Genomic DNA, 26,455 nt, shown 5'->3' on the forward strand with positions numbered 1-26,455 from the left:
TGCCAAAAGGGACTTGTCATTTCATTTTTAATAACCTATCCAGAAATTTCAATATGTACTTCCACCCCAAGCTGTAAGCTACTATATAATCATGAAAATTAAAGGTTATTGGTTACTAATGGCTGAGCAAGACCAATATTGAAGCTATTTGTACACGAATGTTGTATTCTTAAGCTCCATATCTAAGTTTACACACAGGCACATGTGCTCTACTATGTGATTGACTGTATGAAATCCCTGTATGTGCTGCAGCTATGTTTTAAATATACTGTCCTCCCATCAAAGGAACAAGAAAATTTAAAAGCTCCTGCTCTTTACGAGAATACATGAATATTTGTAACTGTTTCGTCAATATGATAAAGGCTGGTTTTGCTTAATAGAAAATTTTAAAAGTTTGGAAACATAATACATTCCAAGTAGATGTCTCTCTTTCCCATCCATCCCTGTGCTCCCTCAACACTGGCTTTGCTTCAAATCCCAAGTGTTCAGCATACAGTTTCCCTGTCTCTTAGGCAGGTAGGGCCTGATCCTTTCACTTGAAAAAATCGTTACTTTACATAGCAAAAAAATCTTCAGATGGTTTCTGTAAAGTTTTGCTGGATTTTAAAAACAAATTAATTACTAATAAAACATACAGAACTTGAGAAATGTACAGCTTCAGCACATTTTTTTCTTTTAGCAATATTTAAGTTTCAATGACATCTTGGAAAACAAAGTAATGCTAGGTTCTCCTTTCTGCACTAGTCAACAGCATATAAATTTCACATTTTTTATAAGTAGTAACACAAAAACCAGATCCCAACAAGTTACACCTGGCTTACCGGAAAGGCACCAGAAGACAATACCGAATTAGGATCCCAACGACCCACACAATGGTCAGTTGCCAGCTGACATGGTGTAAGTCAGCGTTGGTTCTGCTGAGGAGATTCCAGGACACCAGCTCCTCAGAGGAGAACCGTTGGGTGACTTCATCTTCTGCAACTGCCTCACACCCCTTCTTTGAGAAGTACATAACATCAGCAAGGTTGAAGCATCCTTGGCAGTGGCCAGCAATTGCCTCTTCCATGGAGGCTTCCTCTCTCTGAACAATCCCTGCAGGAGGAAACGAGTCTTCCTTCCACACAATGGAATGGACAGTACGAATTCCAAAACGAGCAAAATACACATGCCTTTTAGAAATAGCTCTCCTCCTACTCCAAGCACCATAATTGCATTGTTATGCCTCATTTACATACTGGCTTTTAATTCCACAAGTTACTTGTCTAATGCTATGCCATATAACACCACTCAATGGTTGAGGAAAGGAGAAAAGCATTCAGAGCAAGCTGCAAATAAAACCTTGAGCACAACACCTACTTCATTGTCATTTAGCAAACAACATATGTACACACACCTAGAAATGCCAATAGTGCACTGCTAAGATTGCAGACCCCTCCTGGTCCTTTGACTCAAATTCAGGCAGTGTTTCTACAGTTGTTCTTGCTGCTGTTGATTAGTTTTACTTTTTCCTAGCAATAGCAAACATCTTTCTCTGGTATTTTTTCTCAGAGCCTTCTCTCTTCACACATCCCTTCTCCTTTAGGAGTCACTTCACTACCGAGAAACTTCAAGAAATGTCTAGATTTGTCCACTGAGATATACCTAGTGTAACACAGTAGTGTTGTGCAGGAAGAATGACAACACATTCATGCTCCATATCTCTAAAATTACACCTCATAGGCCAGCCACACAGCAAGTCTCAGTGATGTTTGCTGTGGCCACTCTGAGACCAGATTCTTACCTGGCTGGTTACAGTGACTAAAAATTTTATTGACTCATACCAGCTAACACCTGGGGGTTTTGTTTGCCTTTTTTTTGGGGGGTGGGGTGGTGTAACTGGAGGATATTAGATATGCATTATACAAAATACATCTAATTTGCCTTAATCAACATGCTACCTTCTGATCAAAATCACAAAACCTTCCTCCAGCTGCACTTTGATCAAACCTTCAGTGTTCAGAAAATCATCAGACCTGAAATTCTGACAAACCAAACAGTCTACATGACTAGTGACTGAAAATGGCACTACAAGTAAAAGGATTATTATGAGAACTTAATCCAGTCCCCTTTGGTCAAAGAAGAAAGGAAAAATTGTTGGGAAGAGAAAAAAAAATAAAATTGGTCTTTCAGATTTTAACCCCATGCTTAGAGAAGAATGCAAATTGTAACTGTGATCTGTGGGACAGTGTAGCTTCTTTACTTGAGAGACCCTGGCTTTTTGCATGCTAGGAGTTACAAGAAGCAAGAGAGAATCCATACAGAGGAATGTCAAGGGCAAAGAATACTCTGTTCTCCTAATCTCTTAAAGAGAGAGGTGATGAAGTCAGAAAGTACAAAATACTCATGAGAACAGGGACAGCTTCCCAAATGCTTATCGGCAATGTCCTTCTATACCCACACTGTCTCTAACATCTTTTATTTAGAAGACTCCATTGTTCACTGATTGTCTTGCTTATAACATACTTAAGGTCTCTTTGTAGTTTGTAACCTCAGCAGTTATTTGCACATCAAAGTCCATTTTGGCCATTCCAGTTTTCTTACTTAACATCAAATGCAATTTATGTTTCTGCTTACTCTTTTCTAGGTAAGATATTAAAATAGTTGCCTTTTTACAAGACAAATAGTGCTGTGTCACCTTCATTCAGAGATCTTACCAGTGGAGATTAAATTTTCAAGTGCCAGCGCCTTCTGCTTTTTTACTCCCTCCTCAATCTGCAGGGTGGCCCACTGTTCCCAAAACAAGAAAAGTAGATGTTGATGGTTTTCATTTCATCATTTCCAGGCATTCTGTAATTACCTTAGGTGAATTGTCTGAACCTCTCTTATTGAAGCCAGGTCTTAGATTTTCATTTTTCAAATTCAGCCTGAAGGCTGTCCTGCACACCTCCTTGTTTCATTTGTTACATAGATTACCTTTGAGCCAAACAATTTTTCCTGAAAATGACAAAACTTCTTTTCAGGACACAGGCAGTTGTTTTTTCCCTGGGGTCCCACAAATTACTGTACTACCTAAGAGACTCTATGAGGTCCACGGGTCCAAAACCCTCTCTTCCCCAGTTAGTTTCAGGCAATAGAATGATGCAAAATACTATCGCTGACATTAGAGACACGCTGGAAAAATAGATCTAAAAATAGATTTTCAGAATAAAAGACATTACCACAGTTTTAGGGCATTCATGCAGTTTCTCTTAATAGAAAACAGAGGAGGGATCATTTCATATCTGTAGTATTTCTGTAGTAGTAGCTCTGGTAATGAGCTCTCACCCTTCCCCATCTTCACCTTTCTGAACTAAACCAAGTTTCTCCTCCCTGCGCACAGCAGCATAAAACTTCTCCATTAGGCATATTGGTATATTTGATTTTGCTAATTTTTGAAGTTTTCATAGTTTTGAATGTTTCCATCATACACATATAGACATACAAATAGTAGCTCTCATGGGTACTAGATCCTCCCATATTTACATCAAAATATCTGCCCTAACAAAGGACACAGGACACTTGTGTGTAAGCTCTTCTCATTATTAAGGTATCAATGACCCGCTCAGGTTATGTCCTCACCTGCTGTTAAGGCTTTCCCACCTACAACAGATAAGGACAAACTCTTGCTAAACAGTTTATTCCCCTCTTACTGACATACGCAGTGATTGAAGTCACCATGAAGCATGATCTCAAAATAGTCTTTACCACATTACAATGTGTTGCATGTGCCAACATCACCAACTAGCTTTTTTGCCATCCTTAAGTTCTCTACCATCTCCTTCTGTAACTATTGAAGTTTAAGTCAGTAACAAAAAGGGGACACTTTAGCTCAGCATAGTTAGGATATTTTAGTTACTGTTAGTTGACTTTTTCTGCTGGCCATCTGAAAAGAAGAGAGAAAGCAGAACAGGCAGTGATGCTGTATTTTAAACTCCATGCAAACCATCTGTTATAACACCATAAAAAAACAAACCCAATCCAACAAACAAACCAAAACAAACAACAACAACAACAAACAACAAACCAAAAAAACCCACCAAAATCCCAGACCTTCAACTTGTCTATACTTCCCAATCATTCCCTAAGAAAGGTAAACTGCTACATCATCCGTCTCGATCTTTTACAACACATAAAGAGTTACTCAGAACTGGGGAGACAGGGGATGTCATGAGAACAGCAGCCCACACACTGAGAAATGAAAGAATATATGGCATAGGAACAAGGGTATCGCAGAAGAGAGTAATGGCAGACATGTCAGACTTAATCACTTCATAATGCACTGCTGGTCTTCATCCCTTCGCAAATATCCTTTAGAATAGTTACATGGCATGAGGGAGGAAAAAAATAAAAATCCCCTAGTTCAGCAAACAAAGCCTCACTCCCTGCTTTCATGTCTCCTGTCTACCACCCTGATCTTGCCCATCTCAGTCCTCCTACATGAACAGGCACCTGCCAGCTAGCAAGCACTGCCAGAAACGAGCTTGCTGATACTATCGCGGAGGATCTGGAACACATCGAGGAGGCTGGCTTCTGAAGCACAGGTAGGAAAAGGGGGATAATCACTGACCAAGCTGACTCACAATATATGTTAACTAATTCAAATGAGCAAGACAAGTCAAAACCAACAAAAAAATTATAAAGTTTACTAGTGAAGTATAAAGTCCTGCTTATAGCACAGTGTAACGGTGGGACAAAATACAAGAACTGGGGAATATCGTATGAAAGTGTTGGGCAGAGTAGGTTATGGACTTCATTGTCCAGGACATATTGCCAGAGATCATCAGAAATTGAAGCAGTTACACAAAAATATGGATGAAAATCATCACAGGACACAAAACTCTCCTAACTTTCTAATTGGCATGGGAGGCTAAAGCAAGCATCTGGGAGGGTATTCCTGGCAATGTGGCATACGAGCACCCAGCTCTTAGGCTTTTCATCAAGCAACTGAGTTGATGCCTGCCAAAATCAGGCTCTGTCTGGGTGAAAGTCTGGACTGACCCAGCAGAGTAGCTTTTATGCTGTTCTGCATTCAGTGGCATCTGTATGTTTGATTTGTTTTCAAAAAGGCTTTGTGATTGCCTTTGTTTTGCACAGTATTGAGACAGAGCTGTCATGCTGGTCTTTGTTGCAAAACAGTAATGAAAGCATGTTTTAAATACCTTACAAAAACATGGATGTTGCAACAAACACAGAATTTAAGTGTTAAATGGAGCAACTTAATTTCTAAGTTTGCTGACCAAATGAGAATGCGGGTGCTGTACTTGCCTTCCTCCCATTTCTGAAGTGGACACAACATGTCCAAACATCCAGCAGGTGATCCCAGCTGGAATACTGAAGACTTGACAGCTTAACTCCAACAACCCATTTGTTTGAGGATTCCTCTAATTACATTCTGAACAAAATAAGGGTACCTAATACTTCTTTTATTAATTACTTTCTTCATAGTACATGACATGAAGAGCTATACAATATGGAATGTTCATTTTAAAAAAAAATATCTCACTTCTTGTGTTCTTTCCTCTTAAGTACATTTTGGTGTGTTGTTTGGTACTCCGTTTTTCCATACTGTAATAATTTGGTTTTGCCTCTCTTCCTCTACATTCCCATAGTTTATGGCCTCTTCTCCTATGTTCTCAGGAAAGCTTTTTCTAATCACTCGTTACATTGGCTTTTTTCAATCCTTTTCTTGACTTTGCCCCAAGGCCTTTGTCACGCGTGAGAACAATTACTCTGTGTAAAGTCTCCACATACAATTACAAAGAGAAGGTCAATAGTTTTTTTTACTGCAAGCTAAAATTATCATCTAAGATCAAGCACTTAGGACCTTTTCATCCAACAGCCCTTTCTGTCTGGCCTCATTTCCGCTTCCACTTCCCAGACAAGAACCCAGATCAAATGAACTGTGTATTACATTGCATGTCTGAGAGGATGTGCAAGCAGCAACTTGTCTGTAATCAGATGGCAAAAAGCACTCACAAATCTCCTGGCTGCTCTACTGAAGGCAGATGAAATGCATTGAGAAGGGTTCCAAACATTTGTTTGGGATAAAAGCACAAGTATCAGTTCTTTGTTTTTTGATGCAGTGGCTAGCTCAGGATAACCATGTACTCCAAAGCACGCCAACAAGCTGCTTCTACTAGCTTAAGTGGCTGCAACACCTGGTACTCCAGTGGGAGTTCACAGCATACCAGCTACCTCAATGTACAAGGGAGCTATCAATTCAAAGAATATCCAAAATTATTAGATGGCTGATGTCTTCCCTACACGTGAGTATTTCTCAAGAAACAATACACCAATTTTATACAGAAGCTCAGATCACAACATTCCACAAGATTCTTGGCAAATGGAGCTACAGCAGTTTAACATATTTATTTGACTCTCCACAGGACTGTGAGAGTATGATGTAGATTTCATTTTAGCAAATGCATTTTTTTTTGCAGCTGCAAAGCTAAAAAGCTAGAATAATGTCCCTAGCATAGCTTTGCTAGTATCATCACTTCCACCAAACCCTGTTACAGACAAGCAAATACAAAGCTTAGAAAAAAGACATTATTTCACAAATAAAAGCTTACAGGCATATTGGAAACCAACCAAATTTATCCTTAAAATATTTCCCAAAATTATAAAGATGAACTGATGGTAGTAATAATAATTATGGGCTAATAGTTATGCAACTGAGAAATTACCGTCTTGGAGATCTTTTATTATCATACTATCCACATCCACAAAAAACAAAAGCACTCAAATACACCAAAACAAAAAAACCCAAAACACAGAACCAAAAACCCCACAAGCAATCACCCCCAAAAATTTCAAACCTTGAATCTTGCTTTTGTGAAAAGGTTTGTTTTGTTTCTGAAAAATTAGTATCTAGATTTCTCGATGGAGAAGCAGCAAAGGGTACAAATTAATTCCATACATATAATACATCTTACCCATTTGTTCAAGTCACTGTTCACACTGATAAAACACTTCAGTGAAGTCAGGAAATCAAAATTACTTATCTCATCATATGCCACCATTACTCACTGCTTAGTAATAGATCTGCAAAATTGGGCTTTATCCTAAAATACCTAGAGGTCCCATCAAATTCAGTAAGGGCTACAGAGATGCTTTCTTTGAAAACACAATCTTGAAAAAAATATCTTGGGCCTTTAAAGTCCTTGATTTCAGTCTCCACTCTTTTTCTCCAACTGACAAAACATGGAAGAAAATAAAACACATTTTCCCTCCGCCTCCCAATTTGCATAGTCAATTACAGCTGTAAGAAGCAAATACGAACCATTCTCAGGTGAGCAGTTTTCTGTTAATTTCGCCAGTCTACCTAACAAACTAAATCAAATGCAACACAATAGAAAATCCAGTTACAGTGCTCAAGTTTGGATTTTTGGTGAAACATCAACAAGTTGTTTGGTACTTCCTAGAGCACTGATATTCCTGTAATACAGTCAGTAGTGTGCTAATACATGGCTAAGCATCTTCTTTCAGCATTTTCAGCTTAGCTATTTGGTAAGGCATCCTATTTCACCATTCAGGCTAACAACAGGAATCAAGGATGGTCTTTGCGCATTACTCAGTTAGCAAGATCTCAGGTAGATAATGTCACAGCTAGAAACAAGTTGACACTTCACTAGGTTATCAATGTCAAGTTGTTCTTCTCTTGAACAAAGGGCACGTATAAGCCTGTTTTAAAGCTAACTGTATCCCAAGCAGCAATTTCAGCCATGTTCCGGTGAACCAGCCCCAGGACTCCAAGATTAGGCCCAGCAATTGCATGCACAAGCTCTAACTCAGCATTTCTCAGCCCTACCCTTACTTGCAAAGAGCCACATGGGCCAAAGCACGAGCAAAAGGGACCTAACACATTCCCTCCGTTCCCTCTCTCTCCCATTTCCCACCAAGATAGCTCTTAGTACTCATTTTTTGTCACTATGAGACACATTTGAACAATACTTCAAAGGAAACAGTGGAAACTAATTGTAAGATTAAAACAGAGGAAACTGCTTTTTTGCCCCCAGGACAGTTACGGAACAACTTTCAACTAAAGAACAAAACAAGTCAGCCTGACGTGCTGTATATGGAGCTGTGCTCTTCCTGTTATTAGTTGCTATAGTAATGGGGAACTAGGCATAAAAGGCTGTATCTGATCAAGTAACAATTAACTTAATTACTTCTATTTTGATAAATGAATCTTCCACATTGTGAATACAAAATTATCATGCTCATAACTGGTTACGAAAACTGTGGACAGAAAAACATTTAACGTGCTTTTCCAAAAAGAAGTGCCTTCCTATATAAAACACCCACTGAGTGGGTCAAACATCCTTCAAAGTTGAGAAATGCACAGGGGAAAAGATACAGAAATTATTTTAATGTCTGCCAACTGCAGCAGCAAAGCTGTCCAAAGACCTCCTCATGTTTGTGTTTGACATGAGTGTGCCTGATGAAATCAATTGCAAGTGCCACAAGCCTCTGACTCAGGATATCAGTAAGAACTTAATTAGCATACCACTGCCTGATTTAAAAATAAGTATCACATAAAAGCCCATATTAGATATAGCCACTGCAGGCAGTCATTTCACATTGACATCAGTATCTGAAAAAAAAGTAACCCCTGAAGTTTGCAGTCACGTGCACTATGCTAAATGATGTTCATACAGCTGAAGACAGGCCCTGCCCAAGAGCTCTTAGTGAGTGCGAGAGAGAAAGAGCAAATTACGAAACAGAAATAGCAAAGTAAGAGGGTCATGATGTTAACAGTATTACATTATTGCAAACATATTCTACTACACAAATAGATGGTTCTAACAACTTAATAATAGTAATAATACCAGTAATAAGGTTTCTGCCACAAGAAGAAAGTATATTCATGCAGAACAGGTTTATGCCAGAAAGACAAAGTTAATCTACCGGAAAACGGAAATGTTTCACTGTTCAATATGATGAATTCACAGCACCTACTTTTGGCCACTGATGGATATGAAAAGTCAGACTTGAAAAATTAAATGCAATTGTGGCTTATTAAAAGCCTCTGAAAACTTATATCGGCAGAATCACGATCTTAGCCAAGACCTGTTCATCTCTAAAAAAATTATACTTTTAGAAGGTTACATGGATTCCTCAAGTCTCATACAGCAGAAATTATGACTGCTGCCTCCCCCAGATGTATAACTGGAAGAAGCAAACACACAGCCAGTATTCTTACCTAGAACAGCGCTCATCAATACCATGTAATTAAAATAATCCAAATAAACCCACAGAAACTTATGTACATCTAAAACACACGTACTTGTTACTTACCAACTCCCACGAACTACTGCATCTTTTTATTTATATTTGACTTGTCCTGAGTATAGCATGAAGTATTCTAACCAGCTTGAACTAGAAGCTACATAACACGGAATCTCTAACCCAAGAAAACCTCAAACTGGTACCAGATTCTAAGATTATAACCCAGAACATAACTAGGTATCATTAAAGACACCATTCAAAAGAACTACCAAAAAAAGTTCAAGCTGCAGACAACAAACCCAAGTTAATGGAATTCTTTCTGCTGACTTCTACGGCATCTCTACCAAATGTACGGATTTTTATTTTTTTATTAAACATGTTTTGTAGTAAACATGTACCTCTTTAACCCAACTCCCAACTTACCTCTAACATTTTAATTACAATTTTCACATATAAATGAGAAATCCCCAATGACACTCGAAACACCGAAGGCAACAAAACTAACACCACAAACAAAATCATCCAGATAGACAAAATCTTGCCCTCTGCAAGGCCATGACCTTCTCTATTTTCTTCCATGCTTGCTCCTTCAAAATGGCAACCCACTGCTTCTCTGAGAATACATGCTCATCTGTAGTGGAGAATCCAGCAAGCTTTAAGAGACAGAGGCAAATAAAAATTGCACATCCTGAGAGCCAAAGCTTTCTCTAGGAGAAGGCTGCTGCCCTCTGAAGCCTGACACCACCAATGCTCTCAATGATAATGTAATTTCTACCTCTTGTCCCGCCCAAATTCCACCCACTTCCTTTTAATTGATAAGCATTTACTCACCAAATATAATACAGGGGAGAAGAAAGAAAAAACGTAAGTAATAATATATGTTAGGTAATAAAATGCTGACAATTAGGAAACTTGTCAATGTGTCAACTAGTTTTCAAAAGGTGTCTCGCCGATAAATTACAATACAGAACCACAAAGGTGTGGTTTGCAGACTGCCAAACATTTTCTGTTCTAAAACTCATTTAATACACATGAAGCACTTCTCCAACTGGCATTTGCTCTAATTAGTGACTTATTTAGTCAGGCTTTCTACTTCATGATCTAATGACTGCCTCATTTTGGTATTTGACTAAAGGAACCAAACTGAAGCTTGCGATAAAAGTCAAGTGTTTTTATTTTACTTTATATTTCAATAACACCTGTGAAATGGAGATGCAAATTTCAGCAGGCAGGAACTGACAGTCTGATAAAACCTGCTCCCTCCACTGCTCTACAAGAAATTACCCAAACCGTGTTACAGGGTTACAAAATGTACTGTGATGAAGTAACAAGTCATCTGCCTCTGTATTTATTCAACTACAGAATTTAAACACAATAGATAAGCAGTTTTCTCCCTCTATCCTATCAAATACCAACCATATAGTTCAGTCTCACTGACCCCTCTCCTGCCTCTGTATGTGTCACAGAAGAAACAAAGGTAACTGAATCTCTAGAACCTAAGAAGAGCCTACCAGCTGCTCATACAACCTTATCACAGAATAAATTAACTAACCTTGGTGAAACGAGGGTCTAGGGGCATAACTTCCAAGACAATGATATGCTGGTCCATAACAGATCTTTCCTTTGCACATGCTTATTATCAGCATGTTTGTCTAAAGCTGGGGCTATTCTTTTCAAAATACACCCATTCCCATGTACCTTTGGTTTGTGTGGTACAGCAGCCTCGGTACAGACAAACTGGCTTCCTTAGAAATTAAAGTAGACCCAAAGATCTCTATAGAAAGTGCACCCAATACACACCAGTCAGTAACAGCAGCACAGGTATCAGTGGGCTACACCACACCAAGTCCTCTAGTTTATACCATGCACCCAGGCACCAACAAGCAGGTTCCTGACATGTTTACAAGCTCACGTGACACCATGGCATGCTTCTTGTGCCATATAATGAGTCATATAGCTTTGCACCTTCAGATTTGCTGCCGAATGCCATCCCTCAGATCTTTGTAACTACATCGCATCTTCAGCCATCTGCCTGCTTTACCTTCTTTCCCCCTGCTGACCTCTTTTGGAGCCTTCTGTATCTTCTACAAAACCTCACTGGTTTGTTTTTTAATATTTCTGCCTGTCCATTGCTTTCTTTCACTGGCAACCTCAAGCCCCACACTCTCCCACTTACACTGCTGCTGCCAGGCACATCATTACCCACGATTTCTGATGCACCTCACCAAGACTCTAGTTCTAGGCTTCTTTAGGAACAATGTTTCATTATTTGTAAAACAGCTTTGCTCAGCCATTTCTGTTTAGCTGCCATTCCCTACATTCTCATTTGTGGTCTCTTCCTCAAGTGGCTTGCACTGCTAACACACATTCCTGAGGGTGGCATATGGTAGAGAGCTGGATGAGCGGGGGTTGATCCTGTGGCACAACACAGCACATCTCCAAATAGCTACCTTCAGCCTTGGCACAGGCGATCAGTATGCATGTCGTCTGGGTGCTAAAAACTTTGTGGGCGGGAGGGTGGAGGTAGTTTCTGGGACCTAATTTGAGGCTGGAAAGGTGGGTGAAATGAAGTATTGATAGTACACCAGGAATTAACAGGAAGGTGTGGTGACTGTCTTAATGGAATGTCTTAGCAATAAGCCTAGGCACACAAAAGAGGGACCTTCTTAAAAGGATAGAGGGAAATACAGAGTTCCCTGCCTTGGGGGGAGGAAGGTTTCCCCTTCTGGATGAGGAAGAATTGCTTTCCATCCTGCAAGACTGTATCATTTGCACTGTCTGTCTAACCCTTACAAAGTCATATTCCCCGCCACACCAGTAGCACAGACACCGTAATTCTTCCCTGCCGCCTTCTAAAAAACCAGTAAGCAAGCCAATTCCTCCCATGAGCACCCATCCATCATGCTGAAGGATGGGACTGCAGCCCTTTGTCAGTTACATTTTTCCCTGGCAAACCACTCAGTCCAAGTCATACGACATTTTCTGGGGGCTACTGAGACAACTATCACAGGCATACCCAAAAAAAAAGCAGAACAGGTTCGGAGGGGGAACAAATAAAACAGAGAGGCTTTAGCAATCTATTGCTTTTCACCCAACATGTCACATTTGCCACATTTGCCACGATTACTACACCCATTCTACTCAGTGTGTTCCTGGACATGCAGCACTGCAACAACGCACTGCAGTGAAAGCATCACCTTGAGTTCCTGGGCCAGCCTGGGAGGCCTAGCCCCTTGCAGGGCTGTGAAAGGGGAGGCTATAGGGATGGCGTTCCCACATAGTGAAATATGAAGAGTTGCTAGCAGCCTCTCTACTGAGGTAGCCAAACTATCTAGCCCAAAGGTACTACAAGATTTAGAATGCCAGGTCTCTTCTGATCTTTACTTTATCCACTTTGTACCTCCTGAAATCATGCAAAATTTCAGTGTTCTTACTGTTCTGTTGCAAACCTTTAATGTCACATGGTTGGGGCTACACACACACACACAACCAAAACAACAAAGCAAAAACAAACAGCAAAACCACCCAAACTGGGAATGACACAGAAATCACAAAGATTCCAATCAATTCTACATCTGCCTATTAACAGTACAGAACAAAAAACCTAATGCAATGGAAAACTGTCCCCAAAAGCACTAAAGAATGAGCTTGAGTACTGGAACTGGTCCAATCATGAACAAGTTCAGTCATGGATAATTTTCTATCAAAAGTGGCTGGCAAAGCTTCTAAAGCATCTTTCTGCTCTTGGGATCATGAGCATGGAAACAACTGAGACATGGTCAAAGCAGGTCTACTTAACTGCAAAGCACTCAGGATTGCTATAGAATAAATCTGGACTTGAACTGTATCTCTGTATAAAAGTGATGCACCCGCTTGTGATGTGAAAAAAAAAGGAAATTCTTTATTTCTCCAGACAATTCATATCACAGCTTCCTATTTCCAGCCAGAAAGCTGGCATAGCTTATTACGCTGCTATTGCAATCATTGAGGGGTTTTATTATTTCAAAAGAACCACTGCAATGTATGTTTGTCAAATTCCAGTGTAAATAGACATGCATCCAACACTACGAGCTGAATAACTACCACTCGTGATGGGGCTACAGAAAATTCCTCAGCATTAGGACTTTCTTTATTAAATTAATATTAATTAATTAAGAAGTATTAGGTTTTTTTAAAATTAGCTCTGCCATCCGCTGACTTAACAGACCTTCTGCATGTCATTCCTCTGCCCATCTTGTGTTTATCCATTTTACCAACAGCTAGCTGGTTGAAATCATGTCCGTTTTGAGGCTGGAAGAGATACTTTATCCAGAAGTGTGAAGGTATTGCAAATAATTTAAATACACATGCAGCAGCAGAATGTAGCTTCACTCATTTGTAAGGTCCAGTAAATAACAGCTGATTAATTTATACCAAATAACTACAATCACTTCTTTATGAAGAAGTACCCTATATGTCAGGAGAAGCAGCAAGATGATGCATAAAACTCTCTGTTCATTTGGAAGAATGAAATCCAACTTAGAAGAAAGGGATGCTGGTAACACAAGAGGAATTGAAGAGCAAAGCTCCATTTAATTTAATGAATCCCAAATTTACACCTGCAAGCATAAGAAATTCACTTGAAACAATGAAGATATTCCTGGTCTCCTAATGAAATGAGAAGGAGATAAAAATGGGTGTCAGCTGCCTGCTCTTGGCTCTCCATCCTTGAGGTCATTCTGCTAATTTCTTATTATTAGGCAATGTCTTGCAATTGTCTGAGGGAACCAGAATTATGACCAATTTATTTTTTTCACTGCAAAGAGAAGCACTGACCTCTGCCTATCTGTAGTGCCTTACACGGAAAAGTTAAATCATGCATAAACTGCCTTTTCCTCATAGGAGTGGCTATACAGCAGTCATCTTTCAAGCAGGTGTATATACACTGTGAACAGATAAAAACTGCAATAGGATATAGCTTTCAAAGAGCACCACTATGGTTTTGCCTTCTGTTTGGTATGTTACCTACTGTGGACACAGACTAGAAAGAACACTCAGCATGGCCTATAAAGCGAAGGAATCACAGTCACAGAAATTTTGGGAACCGCTCTTTCCAGATATGTCTCCTTCCTGTCCAATACTAAGCATTCCAGTGACTCCAAAGGATGCTTGGAAGGATGTCATCATAGAGGAGAGTCTGCAGCCAATACTGGCCTGCTTTTCTTATTAACGCTTTTTGTACCAGACTACCAGAACGTTGTATGTTCTAGCAGATACTATTCCAAAAGAGCACTGACATACCAACTTTAGTCAGGTGGTGCTTCAGATGTTGGAAGCAATACATTCCCTACAGGTTAACAAAGAGGTATTTCTACCTGAGGCAAATGACAATAGTCTCCATGACTATCAATCGTGGTCAATCTTCCATCCGTTTATCTTCTTTTTTAGACTAAGTATACAGGGTATATTGTTTACTTGTTTTGAGCTGCAACATGATCAAAAGTTGCTTACAGCAAGAAGTATACACCCTAGCTGTTGTCATTAGGCACATAAAGGTGTTACTGTTGCTAAAATTGTTCCTCTGACTCCAGTTGTAGGGCTCCTTAGTATTTCTATACAAGTTTTGCCATGCTACAAAGACAGCAAAGCAGATTGATCTACTCAGAAAAGCCCTGTAAGTCAATGACACAAAAGTCAAGAGAGCAAATCCGGGCTGATTTCCCAGCATCTCTTAACAGCCAGGGGTAACAGGATTATGTTCTGCAAGGTAAGTTTTTCAAACAGGACCAACCTGAGCATTCTGCACTTGAGAAATTCTGATGTGTGTACTCGTACGTGAAAACTACTGAGAAGACCTCTTTTTAAATTAAAATTTACCAACTATAACAACAAAAAAAAGGTCCTTTTGGTTTTTGCTTGTATCTTCTCAATGTTTCAACCTCACGTTCAGCAAACTCCTCACCTGATTACTACTTGAGGGTGAAATAATCTCTGGTAGTTTTGTTTTCATTTTTACCAAGACGGAGGTTCACACTTCACTTGTGAAAAATCCTCCAAAAGGCCAGAATAATTTTAACGATCACCTATTGCATGGTAAGCACTGTCAGATGCAACATTTTTTTATGGAAACCACACTGTCTTCACATACTAAAGTGCAAATATCCATTCCTCTGCATTCATACTCTAACTGATCTATGTCTTCTGCTCTTCAGGTCTGCACAGATCCTGTCTATGCCACTAAACAGATCTTGTTTTATATCTGGCTGCGGTAAGATTGTGCTATTTACAGTTTATCTTTGGCCATCAACAGCTGAGTTATGAAAACATTGAAGAAGTATGTTTAAGTATTGTATCACTCATTACGATGACTGTAACACATTTAGCTCTGACCACACAGCACTATTGTTTCCACACCAGATAAATGCAACAATTACAGAACCTTATTTATCATGTCCTGTAGCTTACAAAGGGCTTGTGGTTTTGTATCACAAAAGCGGGAAGTCCACTACACATTCTGACTGCATTTGTTTGCCTCAGCAATGTACAGATACCCATCAGACTTGTAGGTGTCCTGGTTTCAGCTGGGATGGAGTTAATTTTCTTCTTAGAAGCTGTGCAATGCTGTGTTTTGAATTTGGTGTGAGAACAGCATTGATATCACAGTGATGGTTTTGGTTGTTGCTAGATAATGTTTATACTAAGTCAAGGGCTTCTCAGTTTCTCGGGCCCTGCCAGCAAGGGGGCTGGAAAAGCACAAGAAATTGGGAGGGGACACAGCCAGGACAGCTGGCCCGAACCAGCTAAAGGGGTATTCCATACCATGGGACATCATGCTAAGTGTATATAAGCTGGGGGAAGAAGAAAGAGGCCGAAGGGGGGAATTTGGCATTATAGCATTTGTCTTCCCAAGTAACCATTACACATGATGGAGTCCTGCTTTCCTAAAGGAGGCCTGCCAATGGGAAGTGGTGAATTAATTCCTTGTTTTGCTTTGCTTGCACACATGGCTTTTGCTTTACCTGTTAAACTGTCTTTGTATCAGTCCATGAGTTTTCTCATTGTTAGTTACTCTTCCGATCCGATCCTCCATCCCACTGTGGCAGGAGGAGCACCTGCATAGTGCTTGGTTGCCGGCCAGGGTTAAAGCACGACAGTATTGGGCATTACATGACCAGCAACACACATCTCACATATTGTCAATATAACTCTTGCATATGGATGGTGTATCATCAATGCTGAATGCAATAAAATTCTTTGTCAATGCCCAAAATTTATTGCCTTGATTAAATGCATAAAATTTTCTCACAGTTCTGACTTAGGAGTGACTGCAATTACAGCACAGGGTTCTTTGGGGCAATTTCTGAAAGATGTCAGCATTCATGTCTGCTTTCATCATTTTCTCCACAAATGGCTATGGAAGCTGGTAATATCCATCTGTTCTTGCTGCCTCCACCATGGCAATGCGCTCCATAATGGAGTCATCTGTTGTAATGTATCACTTCAGTTGTGTTGTACTTACTGCCCATTCATTTAGTAACACATGGCCTGCATTGCAAGAAATGCATACTAGCTCTTACCCATTAATCTTGTTAGTCATTCCGTATCATCTGGAGACTCGTCACCCCCTTATTCAGTGACCTAGATCATTTATGAGCATGCTGATCATGCTGAGATATGAAAGTCTTAGCTGGTCCCTCTCTCCACTGTGACAACAGATAAGCATCACAACCATTTTCATCTTCTAAATACTGGCACCCGTCACATGTATTTTAACTAATACTTAAGGAATTTTATTTAAATGTAAAAATGCCAGAACTAACCACTCTCCTTCTAAATCCTGCCAGCAAGTTTTACGGGAAAAGAAATTGCACTAAAAAGATTGATTTTATATGCAACCTGGAAATACATGCATGAGACGCCAAAACCATGGAAGTACCTCTTCTTGAAAGACCACAGGAACATAAATCCTATTTCGAGAGTCAGAAATGAATGACTAAGGCTAAGAATATGCTTACCTATAGCTCTGGTGAGGCATGAAATCAAACATTCGCTCTCCTGAAGCGAAGGGGAAAAATTCCTGTGGTCTTTAGATGGGATCTCTGGTCATGTTTCGAAGAATGCTGTCATTTTTAACTCTCCCTTCCTGAAATTTTTTTCTAGACCTTTCTTCTGGCTGACATGATCAGGAACACCTGCTAGAATGTAAAAAAACATGTTACTACAAATATTAAAAAGAAGGAAAATGTGACTACTGAAAAAAGACAAAACATGCATTCTGCAAACTCAGTGCGTGTCTCAGGAAGAAGTGGTACCATTTACTGCTGTCAAATCATTGTTTGGCATTATCATTTTATTACTTCATTATTACAATTTATTAGGTTATTAACTCAGAAGATTCTCATCACAATCTTAAACAGTACAGTGCATCTCCAGGCACACAGCTGCATGTCCTGTCTCAAAAGGTACAACCTTGTTATAGAAAGGAGCTCAGCCAACGCCATGCCTTATCACCTCCTCCCCCTCCTTCACTGACCTTGGTGTCTGCAGAAATGTTGCTCTCACATAGTTTCTCTCCTCTCTCCTGCTGGCGCATTTTTTTCCCCCTTTCTTAATATGCTATCACAGAGGCACTACCACTGCCACTGATGGGTTGGCCTTGCCCAGCGGTGGGGCCACCTTGGAGCCGGCTGGCTTGGGCTCCGTCAGACATGGGGGAAGCTTCTCACAGAAGCCACCCCTGTAGCCCCCCACCACTACCAACAACTTGTCACTACAACATTGCAGGCTGGCATGACACAATCCTCCTGCTCTGATGACAGAAATACAGCTTGCTTTACCCACACTCCCAGCTGGATGATGCGGGCCAGGCAGCTCTGTTTAAATGCTGGTTTGATGCTTTACTAAAGCTCTCAGTATACATCAACAAGGTGCTTCTACAAGGGCTGATCCCAGCCTTCGGCCTGGAGCTCCGCATGGAGCTCGCAGGCAGGGACTGGCTGCTATCGCTGGGGCCAGACAACCCACCTCACCCTCAGGAACAGCCCCCGCTGCCTCACCTGCCGCCCATCCCTCCAGAAGCCACCCATGAGCCACAGGGGACCCGAGCCGCCTTCTTAAATCGCAGCACTCTGTCACCTTGAAGGGTAAAACCGAAATAGGTATTCAGAGTTCAGAATTACGCTATCTGAGGCCAGCCAAAGGGCTGGTTTTGCAGCGAGCGTCGCCGGGCGGGAGGCGGGAAGAGGCTGTGAGAGGCCTGAGGCGAGCGTGGGGGCGAGGGCAGGCGGCTGAGGAGAACCCGCGGCTCGGGCCCGGCTCAGGCCGCCGCCAGAGCCCCGCACGCCGCCGCCGCCGCCCCCCCCCCCCCCCCCCCCGCCGCCAGAGCCCCGCACGCCGCCGCCGCCCCCCCCCCGCCGCTCCCGGGGATCGGATGTGCCCGCCCGGGCCCTGCCCTGCCACGGGCGGCCGCTGGGGGCTCCCGCCGCCGCGGCCCGCCATTGTCGGGGGCATGGAGGGCGAGAGCACGTCTGCTCTGCTCTCGGGCTTCGTCTTCGGCGCCCTCGCCTTCCAGCACCTCAGCACCGACTCGGACACGGTGGGTGCGGCGGGCCCCGCCGCCGGAGGGGCGGGAGAGGCACGGCGGGCGGGGGGAGCGGAGGGAGGGTCGGCCGCTGGTGCGGGGGCAGCCCGCCGCCGGGCCTCCCACGGCCCCGCCGTGAGGGAGGGTTGCCGCCCGCCGCAGGCCCGCCCCGACCCGGCCGTTGAGGAGGGCCCGGGGCCGTGCCGGGGCAGGGTTGGCAGCGCCCATCCCTCGCCGCTGTAGCGGCGGCTGCTGCCCGTGCTGGTAATGGCAGGAGGGCCGAGGTGGGGTCTCGAAACGCTGAGATGCGGGCCTGGTGCGGCGGCCTGGGTGCCGGGGCTGGCGGAAAGGCTGCCCGGGCCTGCGGGCCTCGGGGGCGGGCACCGGCTGTGCCGCCGCAGGCTGCTCACCTGTGAATGAAAACACCAGGAATGGAACAGCCGAGTACACATTCCAACCTTTTTTTTCCCCTTAAATACAGGCAGGTACTGAAAAATGAGTGAGAACCTATTCTGTTAAAAAAAAAAACAACCAACCCACGTTGATTTTGATAGCATTTTCCCCCTCCTGAATACATTTACACTGGTAACAGAGAGAATGTTACTGTCAATGCTACTGGTAAAGCAAATGTGTTTGGTTTTTTTTTGTCTCCCTCTTTAAAGGAAGGTTTTCTCCTTGGAGATGTGAAAGGTGAAGCCAAGAACAGCATTACTGACTCACAGCTGGATGATGTTGAAGTTGTTTATACCATTGGTTAGTCTGTCCGCATTTTTTAATACCAATCTTGGTTTCAGGCAATACATGACTTTTTACAGTTTTGATGAGGGCAGTCAGCACCTTACAGCAAGATCAAAGCTGCTAGATCCTGGGATCCATGTTGACATAAAACAAACATGGAAAAGTTTTTTTATAACAATTGATTAAAAAAATTACAATTTTACTGTAGAAAATACAATAATTTAACAGAAACAGTAGCTCTTAGTTCCTTGAATAGCTCCTCTTTGCCAAACATCTTGTCACAATAAAGTTAACTTAGGGTTTAGAATCCTTATTTGTCTTGGCCATGTTATAAACTCTCCTGGGTTTCAGTTGCCCTGGAAAAATTTGGCTTATTTCAGTGAAGCAAACTGTAATGTGTTAGCATCCATTACCTGCGTATAAAATACTGTGTGTGAAGGCTGCAAACTGTTTATATATTTCATTGAACAGGTGCCAAATGTGTTTTTTCTTTATAGTCTTCACGAGATTCGATTGCATGGGCATTTTCTACTAGCTCTTAACAAAAACATATGTATATGCGCCCACATATTCAACTCCATTTATTTAAAATGCAGTTACACAAAAAGAGAACAAGGTTATACAGTATGGGCCTTCTTTCCAATCTTCCTGAAAATATGGTAGGGAGAACCTGTATGCCTTTTTCTAGTTCTGCTCTAGGATACAATTAAGGTGAACGCTTTCCTCCACTGAGTGCCACAGATGAACTAAAAATGTGGGGAGTTTTTTGTGGTGGCATTGATCAAGTCACCCAATCACCACTTTCTTGTAGGCAGAGTTAGTTCCTCCAAAGCTTGGGGTTTTTTTTAGTTTACTTGTGAAAATGAAAGTAATGGAGACTTTAGGTAAAAAAAGGATTTAGATTGCCATTCGATCACCTACCATTTTTTTTCTGGTAGTCAGTCTTCCAGTTATCATTTGCCCTATGGGTTTCTGTTCTCCAGCTTCATCCTCCTAACAGCATTCATGCCTTGCTGCAGAGCAACTCAAGTGAAATCTTTCATGTTACATACTGCGGTTCTAAACAGAAGGAAGGGAAAAATAAGTGCCCAAATTGATTTTTCACTTGACAAAACATTAAAAATACAGTTTATGTAAGTGGTTCATTCCCTTTACTTTTGAAAAATGTATTAGAATCCTTTTAAAAAATACTTCCTTTCTTAAGCATATTTAATTAGATGTTAATGCATTTGATCTTAAGAAATTACATAGAATTCTTTCTTGGTGCTTCTATCAGATTAATTCTGATCATAGCCTATAGCATACATCTTGAACTGATGAACCCAGAGTAATATTACCGTCTCTTTCCAGATATACAGAAGCACATTCCATGCTACCAGTTGTTCAGGTAAGAATCTTAATCTTAAGTAAAGGGATACGAAAAAGTTAAAATTCACCCTAACTTGAACCCTTCAGGACCTAAACTTGTATTACATTACTGAGAAAACAACCCAGCTGTAACTACAGTACCCACGTCAACCTCTTGGAATTAAGATGCAAAATGCCTTATGTTATTTCCATGTTGGTTCTGCATGTCTTTTTTTGGTGTTTATCTATACATATAGAAATAGAGGTATAGCATGTTGCACCTTCTGGTGAGTTATACCATACGAACTACAGAATATTGTCAACCTACTGAAAAAAACCCACTGCTTTTCTAAAAGCATACATTCCAACCCCGCTCCCTCAAATAAAAAAAAAAAAATAAAAAAAAAGAGAGAGAAAGGTAGCATCAGCCACAGACTTGTCAATGGGTCAAGAAAAAGAAACACTTGTTAGCCCCACAGCAGCAGTAGTTTCAAGGACTAATATAGTTCCCTCATAGATGGGAACACAGCTGTGCAGGTTTACAACCCTGTAAGGGGAGAATCAGCACGATTTCCTTCTCAAATCCTCCTGAAAACTAATGAACCCAGATATTACTATAAAGGAATTTTGTATCAAATTGACCACATCTTACCATTTCATAGCTGAGAGAACATAGATGCTACCTTTAACTTGTGCCCCAGTAGCACTTGATGCCAGAACAGCATCTGGGCTGTACGAGACCCCCTGCATAGCTATTTGAGTAATGAAATTAACTGCACTGTCCCAGCAGAGAAGCTGTGTCAGCATATCTTTATGCTTACCAGGGGGCAAAAAAAGCTATTAAAGTGAGATGATTGCCACACTGCTAGGGAGTACTTATTTCTAACGTAGCATTTTAGGTTTTAACAACAAGAAGTGCTGGGTCCTGGGCTTGGGTCACAACAACCCCACGCAATGCTCCAGGCTTGGGGCAGAGTGGTTGGAAAGCTGCTTGGTGGAAAGGGCCTGGGGGTGCTGGTTGACAGCCAGCTGGGCATGAGCCAGCACCGTGCCCAGGTGGCCAGGAGGGCCAGCAGCATCCCGGCTTGTGTCAGCAACAGCGTGGCCAGCGGGACCAGGGCAGTGACCATCCCCCTGCACTGGGCACTGGTGAGGCCGCCCCTGGAATCCTGCGTTCAGGTTTGGGCTCCTCACTGCAAGAGGGACACTGAGGGGCTGGAGCGTGGGCAGCAGGGCTGGGGAAGGGTCTAGAGAACAAGTTTTACAAAGAGTGGTTGAGGGAACTGGACTTGTTTAGCTTGGAGAAAAGGGAGGCTTAGGAAAGACCTTATCATTCTACAACTGCCTGAAGGGAGGTTTTAGACAGGTGGGTGTCAAGGGCAAGAGGAAACAGCCTCAAGTTACACCAGGAGAGGTTTAGATTGGATATTGTGAAAAAATTCCTCACTGTGAGGGCGGTCAGGCATTGGAACAGGCTGTCCAGGGAAGTGGTGGAATCACTGTCCCTGGAGGCGTTTAAAAAACATGTAGATGTGGTGCTTAGGGACACGGTTTCATGATGTACTTGGCAGTCTTGGGTTAATGGTTGAACCTAATGATTTTAAAGGTCTTTTTCCACCCTAAATGATCATATTTTTTCTTCTAATTGCCCTAATTTTCTTCTAGCTTTTATAATTCTGCAGGAGAACTGAATGAAGTTGCCTTGAAGAAAATACTATCAGGCTGTAAGAAGGTATTTTATTTTCAAACCTAAATCTTACCAAGGAGCTCACTCAAATTTTGAGGGCTGTTTTGGATACCTCTTGTACCAAGCTTTTTTTTCTTTTTTAAAACTTGCATGTTGTCCCTCACTGCTGGTCAAGGCACCTGCATCATCTTTTCCCCCTGAAAGATGAGTTTAGGTTATTTTTTACTAGGGTTTGCCTACATATATGTCACAACTTCATTTCTTTCTTATTAATTTCTCAAGTGAACAGTTTGAATATCCCAAAGGAATTCTACCAATTTCTACCTTGAGATCAGTTGAGGTCAGCTCATTCAAGCAGTTAAGCACCACTTGACCAAAAAAATGCATCTTCTCCAAAGAACAAAGTTTCACAAAGGGAAAGTAGAAGCTGGAAAGAGACCAACAGCAAAATAGCACAACAAAGTTTTCAGCTTGAGAACAAACTCAGAAAACAGGCCAGTTCAACATGTGGTTTTGAAAGAAAGAAGCTGTCACACTGGAATTAGGCTTTGATGTTCTAAGGGTTTCAACTTAACTACCTGCTTGAATATGTACTTATCACCAAAGAATTCAGATTTGTGACTTTGTACTGAATCATCTTAATTTGCTTCAATGTGACACCAGGGACAACATGATTCAACAGTAATAATAAATTTTCTTTTGCCTGCAGAGTGTAATAGGATGGTACAAATTCAGACGTAACACAGACCAGACCATGACATTCCGGGAAAGACTTCTTCATAAGAATTTACAGTCACACCTGTCAAATCAGGGTCTTGTATTCCTTTTATTAACCTCTAGCGTGATGACAGAAAGCTTCTCTACTTACAGACTGGAACATGCTTTACATCGGCCACAAGAAGGGTAATTTGTTTTTTCTCTAGTTTTAATAAAGCAGTAGCATAGCATGTACTATAATTTGGAACAGGTGGGGTTTTTTTCTTTGTTGTAACTGAATTAGTTAAGACTGTTTTATTTTATCCTTGAAACTTACACAGTAGGTACGATTACTCCTTATATTGCTACAGCCCAGCTGAAACCTTACCTGGAGTTCTGTTCAGGGATTTGCCTTTATAACTGTCTGTAGTGCCAGTGTCAACATGCAGACACTATTAGTTCATCTGTGCACATAGACCATTCTTGGTAAGTTTGGGTTTGTGTATAGGACTTCAACTACACATGGTGTTCACCTTCACCTATCATTGAAATATTTAAATTGGTGGTAACCTCCAGTTATCTTCAGAGACATGCTGCCCATAAGCTAGGCTTGACAAGCAAGTATTGCATTATTGCATGACTTGTACTCAGAAATGGGGGGAAGAAAAACAGCTCAAGACTCTTGTTGCTCTTGCAGTTTTCCTTTAGCCGTAAGTATTCATCTGTGTGTGATACAATACATCCAAGCAAGAACTATACTGTCAACTTTCATCTGGAATGCTTAATGGTCAAGAACCTTTAACTATCAGAGAGGCCTTTGGGTGTTAAAAAGTCATGTTTTCATACTCCTGCTTTTTAAGTCTTTTCCAGAAAGTTCCTCTGGTGGTTACCAACTTGGGTATGGCAGAACAGCAAGGTTACAGAACAGTGTCTGGTTCCTGTGTATCTTCCGGGTTTGTCAGAGCAGTAAGACAACACAGGTACAATATATGCCACATTTACTGTTAGCTGTAGCTTTCAGTTAAGTATAGTTATCTTTAAAAAAGTTTTTTTAAATGCTTTTGCAAATGCTACAGCCGTACCCTGCTCGCTTGTTGACCAGTTTCCTCCAATTATTTACCTTTCCAAGCTACTTGGAAATTAGTCCAGGCCCATACTTAGCCACGAGGGCAGCTGTTTGTCTCAACACAGGCACCTAGTGTTGAAGCTCAAAATGCTTCTTTATTCATTATAGCTCCTACTAAGCAAGCACTGGAATCATTAACTTGCAATTATACAGTCATACTCTTGGTCCACAGGTCACAGTTCTTTTATGAAGATGGATCCTTAGAAGAGGTTCATAAGATAAATGAGATGTATGCCACCTTGCAGGAGGAACTGAAGGTAAGTCGGGCATGCCTGCCGATACAGTTACAATTACAGATTTCAGCAGTACTACAGAACAAAGTCAAGCAAAAGGTACACCATCTTGCACCACATGAGAAACAAAGCTGTGTCTTGGAAAAGCATGTTGAAAGATCAGTGAGTTCAACTTACTATTAGTAGCCATACACTAAGTTCACAAAGTTGAAGCCTTGAGTTTCCATTTGATCAGAAGTACACTAATAAATCCTCAAGTCCACTAATAATTTCTCACAAGAAGATTATTTTGAAGGAGTACTATCTGTAGTTTGTTAGATCTCCTTTGCTTAGTTTGGAACAAATAAAATGTCTTGCACCTCATTCAGCACAAGGTTCAACACAACACTACTTTGTATCCAGCTTGAAGTCATGAGTACCTTTAGGGATTTTGCAACAAGGTTAAAGTCACTTCCATGAATACTGTTAATTCCATCAAATGCTCTTTTCCTTGCAGAAAATATGCTCTACAGTAGAAGTCAGTGAACGATCTGTAGAGAAACTCTTAGCAGAGGTGAGCCAATTAAAAGAAGAAATAAAGCGGAAAAAGCAACAGAATTGTTCAGGTAAGTGAAATAAATGTAATGCAAATCTTAGTGAGACTTCCAAAGTTGTTTCAACTTGCGGCAGCCAAAACAATTGTGTTAGAAGTGTGCAGAAGGGACTGCAATTCTCACACTGCTTTTTTTTTTTTTTTCAGAAGACAGAGGTGACCCAGGAGAGCCAAAGGAGAATGTTCTCCTTTGTCAGGCACTGCAAACATTTTTCCCTAATTCTGGATTTCAGACATGTATTGTTTCCTTCAAAGGCCAACAGATATCCAAGAACTGCTGTAACATTGACCATAATATTAATGTCATAGACAAACTGACTCTTATGGTAGAGGAAAGAGACTTCACTGAAGCTGAAACAAGACACCTAACCAAGCGTAAGGTCAGAGGGACCATAACAGGATCAAAGTCATTCAAGAAATCCAGATCACTGCACCTTCACCAAAAATTACTTCAAGACCAAGAGGACAGTGACCAGGAAAGGAAGTTTATGCTGATGAGCACTGAAACAGATGAGGACATCTTTGAAAAGGGAGACACAAATGAAATCTCACTCTCTCCTACTTTTTGATCTGTTAATGATTTGTCCAGATGACTTTGCACCAAAAGCTACTGCCAGCATATTCAAGTGACATTTTATAGCAGGAATGAAAATAACAGTGCATTTCTGCAAAACATACAGGTGGTTTGTTGGTTTTTTTTTTTCCAGTGCACAAATCCTGCCTGGCATAGAGACAAATTGGATGACATTCCCTCATTTTGCCTTCCAGAGTTAGATCTGTGTATTCTCTCTCAGGGTTTGAAGATTGCACTAGCAGCATGTTGGCAGTCATAACTAGTTGTCACATACTGCCTCAGAGAAATACAAACCGAAGCTGCTGTTGAAGGAGCAGTACTACCCTCAGCAGAAGCTGAGGCAGGGAGCATCAAATGAGTACAGGTAACATGCTTAACAGAATTAGCCATCTACATGAAGTGCCACAATTTAAATACTTCAATTTATCCTTACATGTCCAGCACTTGTTTATTTTCCCCTCCCCCTTCCAATCCAGCAAGGGAAAATACAGCCACCTCAATGTTAGCAAGACTTGTAAGCAGACAAAGCGGTCCATACAGCTCCCAATTTCTGTTGCTGCTTTCATCTTTCATACTTCCTTCAGACAATGAATTTCAGAGACCTGACACTTCATAAAAAAGCAGCTGATACCCACCCTTCAGTCATTGATGCAT

The 26,455-nt window shown here is 41.3% G+C and overlaps 2 protein-coding genes across 7 annotated transcripts in view; one reads left to right on the forward strand and one right to left on the reverse strand.

Moving 5' to 3' along the window:
• Nucleotides 1-18,327, reverse strand: part of LOC121082931 (glycerol-3-phosphate acyltransferase 3-like) — a 31,364-nt gene extending 13,037 nt beyond the window's left edge. Inside the window, exons 1-3 of one of the 3 annotated variants that reach the window (XM_040582645.1) lie at nucleotides 17,244-18,327; nucleotides 2,694-2,766; nucleotides 822-1,092 (exon numbers count right to left, since the gene is read on the reverse strand). In XM_040582645.1, coding sequence (XP_040438579.1) covers nucleotides 822-1,066 — 245 coding nt within the window. In that variant the 5' untranslated portion in view covers nucleotides 1,067-1,092; nucleotides 2,694-2,766; nucleotides 17,244-18,327. Of the gene's footprint in view, nucleotides 1-821; nucleotides 1,093-2,693; nucleotides 2,767-9,672; nucleotides 9,898-17,243 lie in introns of those variants that run through there. The other 2 variants (XM_040582664.1, XM_040582654.1) reach the window with 2 other exon arrangements.
• A 5-nt stretch (nucleotides 18,328-18,332) lies between these two features.
• On the forward strand, nucleotides 18,333-25,902 carry ABRAXAS1 (abraxas 1, BRCA1 A complex subunit). 4 transcript variants are annotated; one of them, XM_040582631.1, is made up of 9 exons: nucleotides 18,333-18,386; nucleotides 19,475-19,561; nucleotides 20,897-20,933; nucleotides 22,559-22,625; nucleotides 23,290-23,483; nucleotides 24,137-24,256; nucleotides 24,575-24,659; nucleotides 25,132-25,240; nucleotides 25,375-25,902. In XM_040582631.1, the coding sequence occupies exons 5-9, from the start codon at nucleotides 23,335-23,337 to the stop codon at nucleotides 25,794-25,796; spliced, it is 885 nt and encodes a 294-aa protein (XP_040438565.1). In that variant the 5' UTR covers nucleotides 18,333-18,386; nucleotides 19,475-19,561; nucleotides 20,897-20,933; nucleotides 22,559-22,625; nucleotides 23,290-23,334; the 3' UTR covers nucleotides 25,797-25,902. The 4 variants fall into 4 exon arrangements, with proteins under 4 accessions (XP_040438565.1, XP_040438554.1, XP_040438543.1 ...); XM_040582620.1 differs by lacking the exon at nucleotides 18,333-18,386 and adding an exon at nucleotides 18,690-18,823; XM_040582609.1 differs by lacking the exon at nucleotides 18,333-18,386 and adding an exon at nucleotides 18,717-18,823 and having other exon boundaries at nucleotides 19,471-19,561.
• The last annotated feature ends 553 nt before the right edge of the window (nucleotides 25,903-26,455 follow it).

Source organism: Falco naumanni, chromosome 1 (assembly GCF_017639655.2).
Source record: "Falco naumanni isolate bFalNau1 chromosome 1, bFalNau1.pat, whole genome shotgun sequence".
Classification (NCBI taxonomy): domain Eukaryota; kingdom Metazoa; phylum Chordata; class Aves; order Falconiformes; family Falconidae; genus Falco; species Falco naumanni.

What these genes read in the sequence shown, in the direction of transcription:
- ABRAXAS1 (XM_040582609.1), top strand. Translation starts at nt 18,737, where the DNA reads ATGGAGGGCGAGAGCACGTCTGCTCTGCTCTCGGGCTTCGTCTTCGGC. An exon ending in TGAAGTTGTTTATACCATTG is followed by an intron (nt 19,562 to 20,896) that starts GTTAGTCTGTCC and finishes GTCTCTTTCCAG; the next exon opens with ATATACAGAAGCACATTCCA. An exon ending in AAAGCAACAGAATTGTTCAG is followed by an intron (nt 25,241 to 25,374) that starts GTAAGTGAAATA and finishes TTTTTTTTTCAG; the next exon opens with AAGACAGAGGTGACCCAGGA.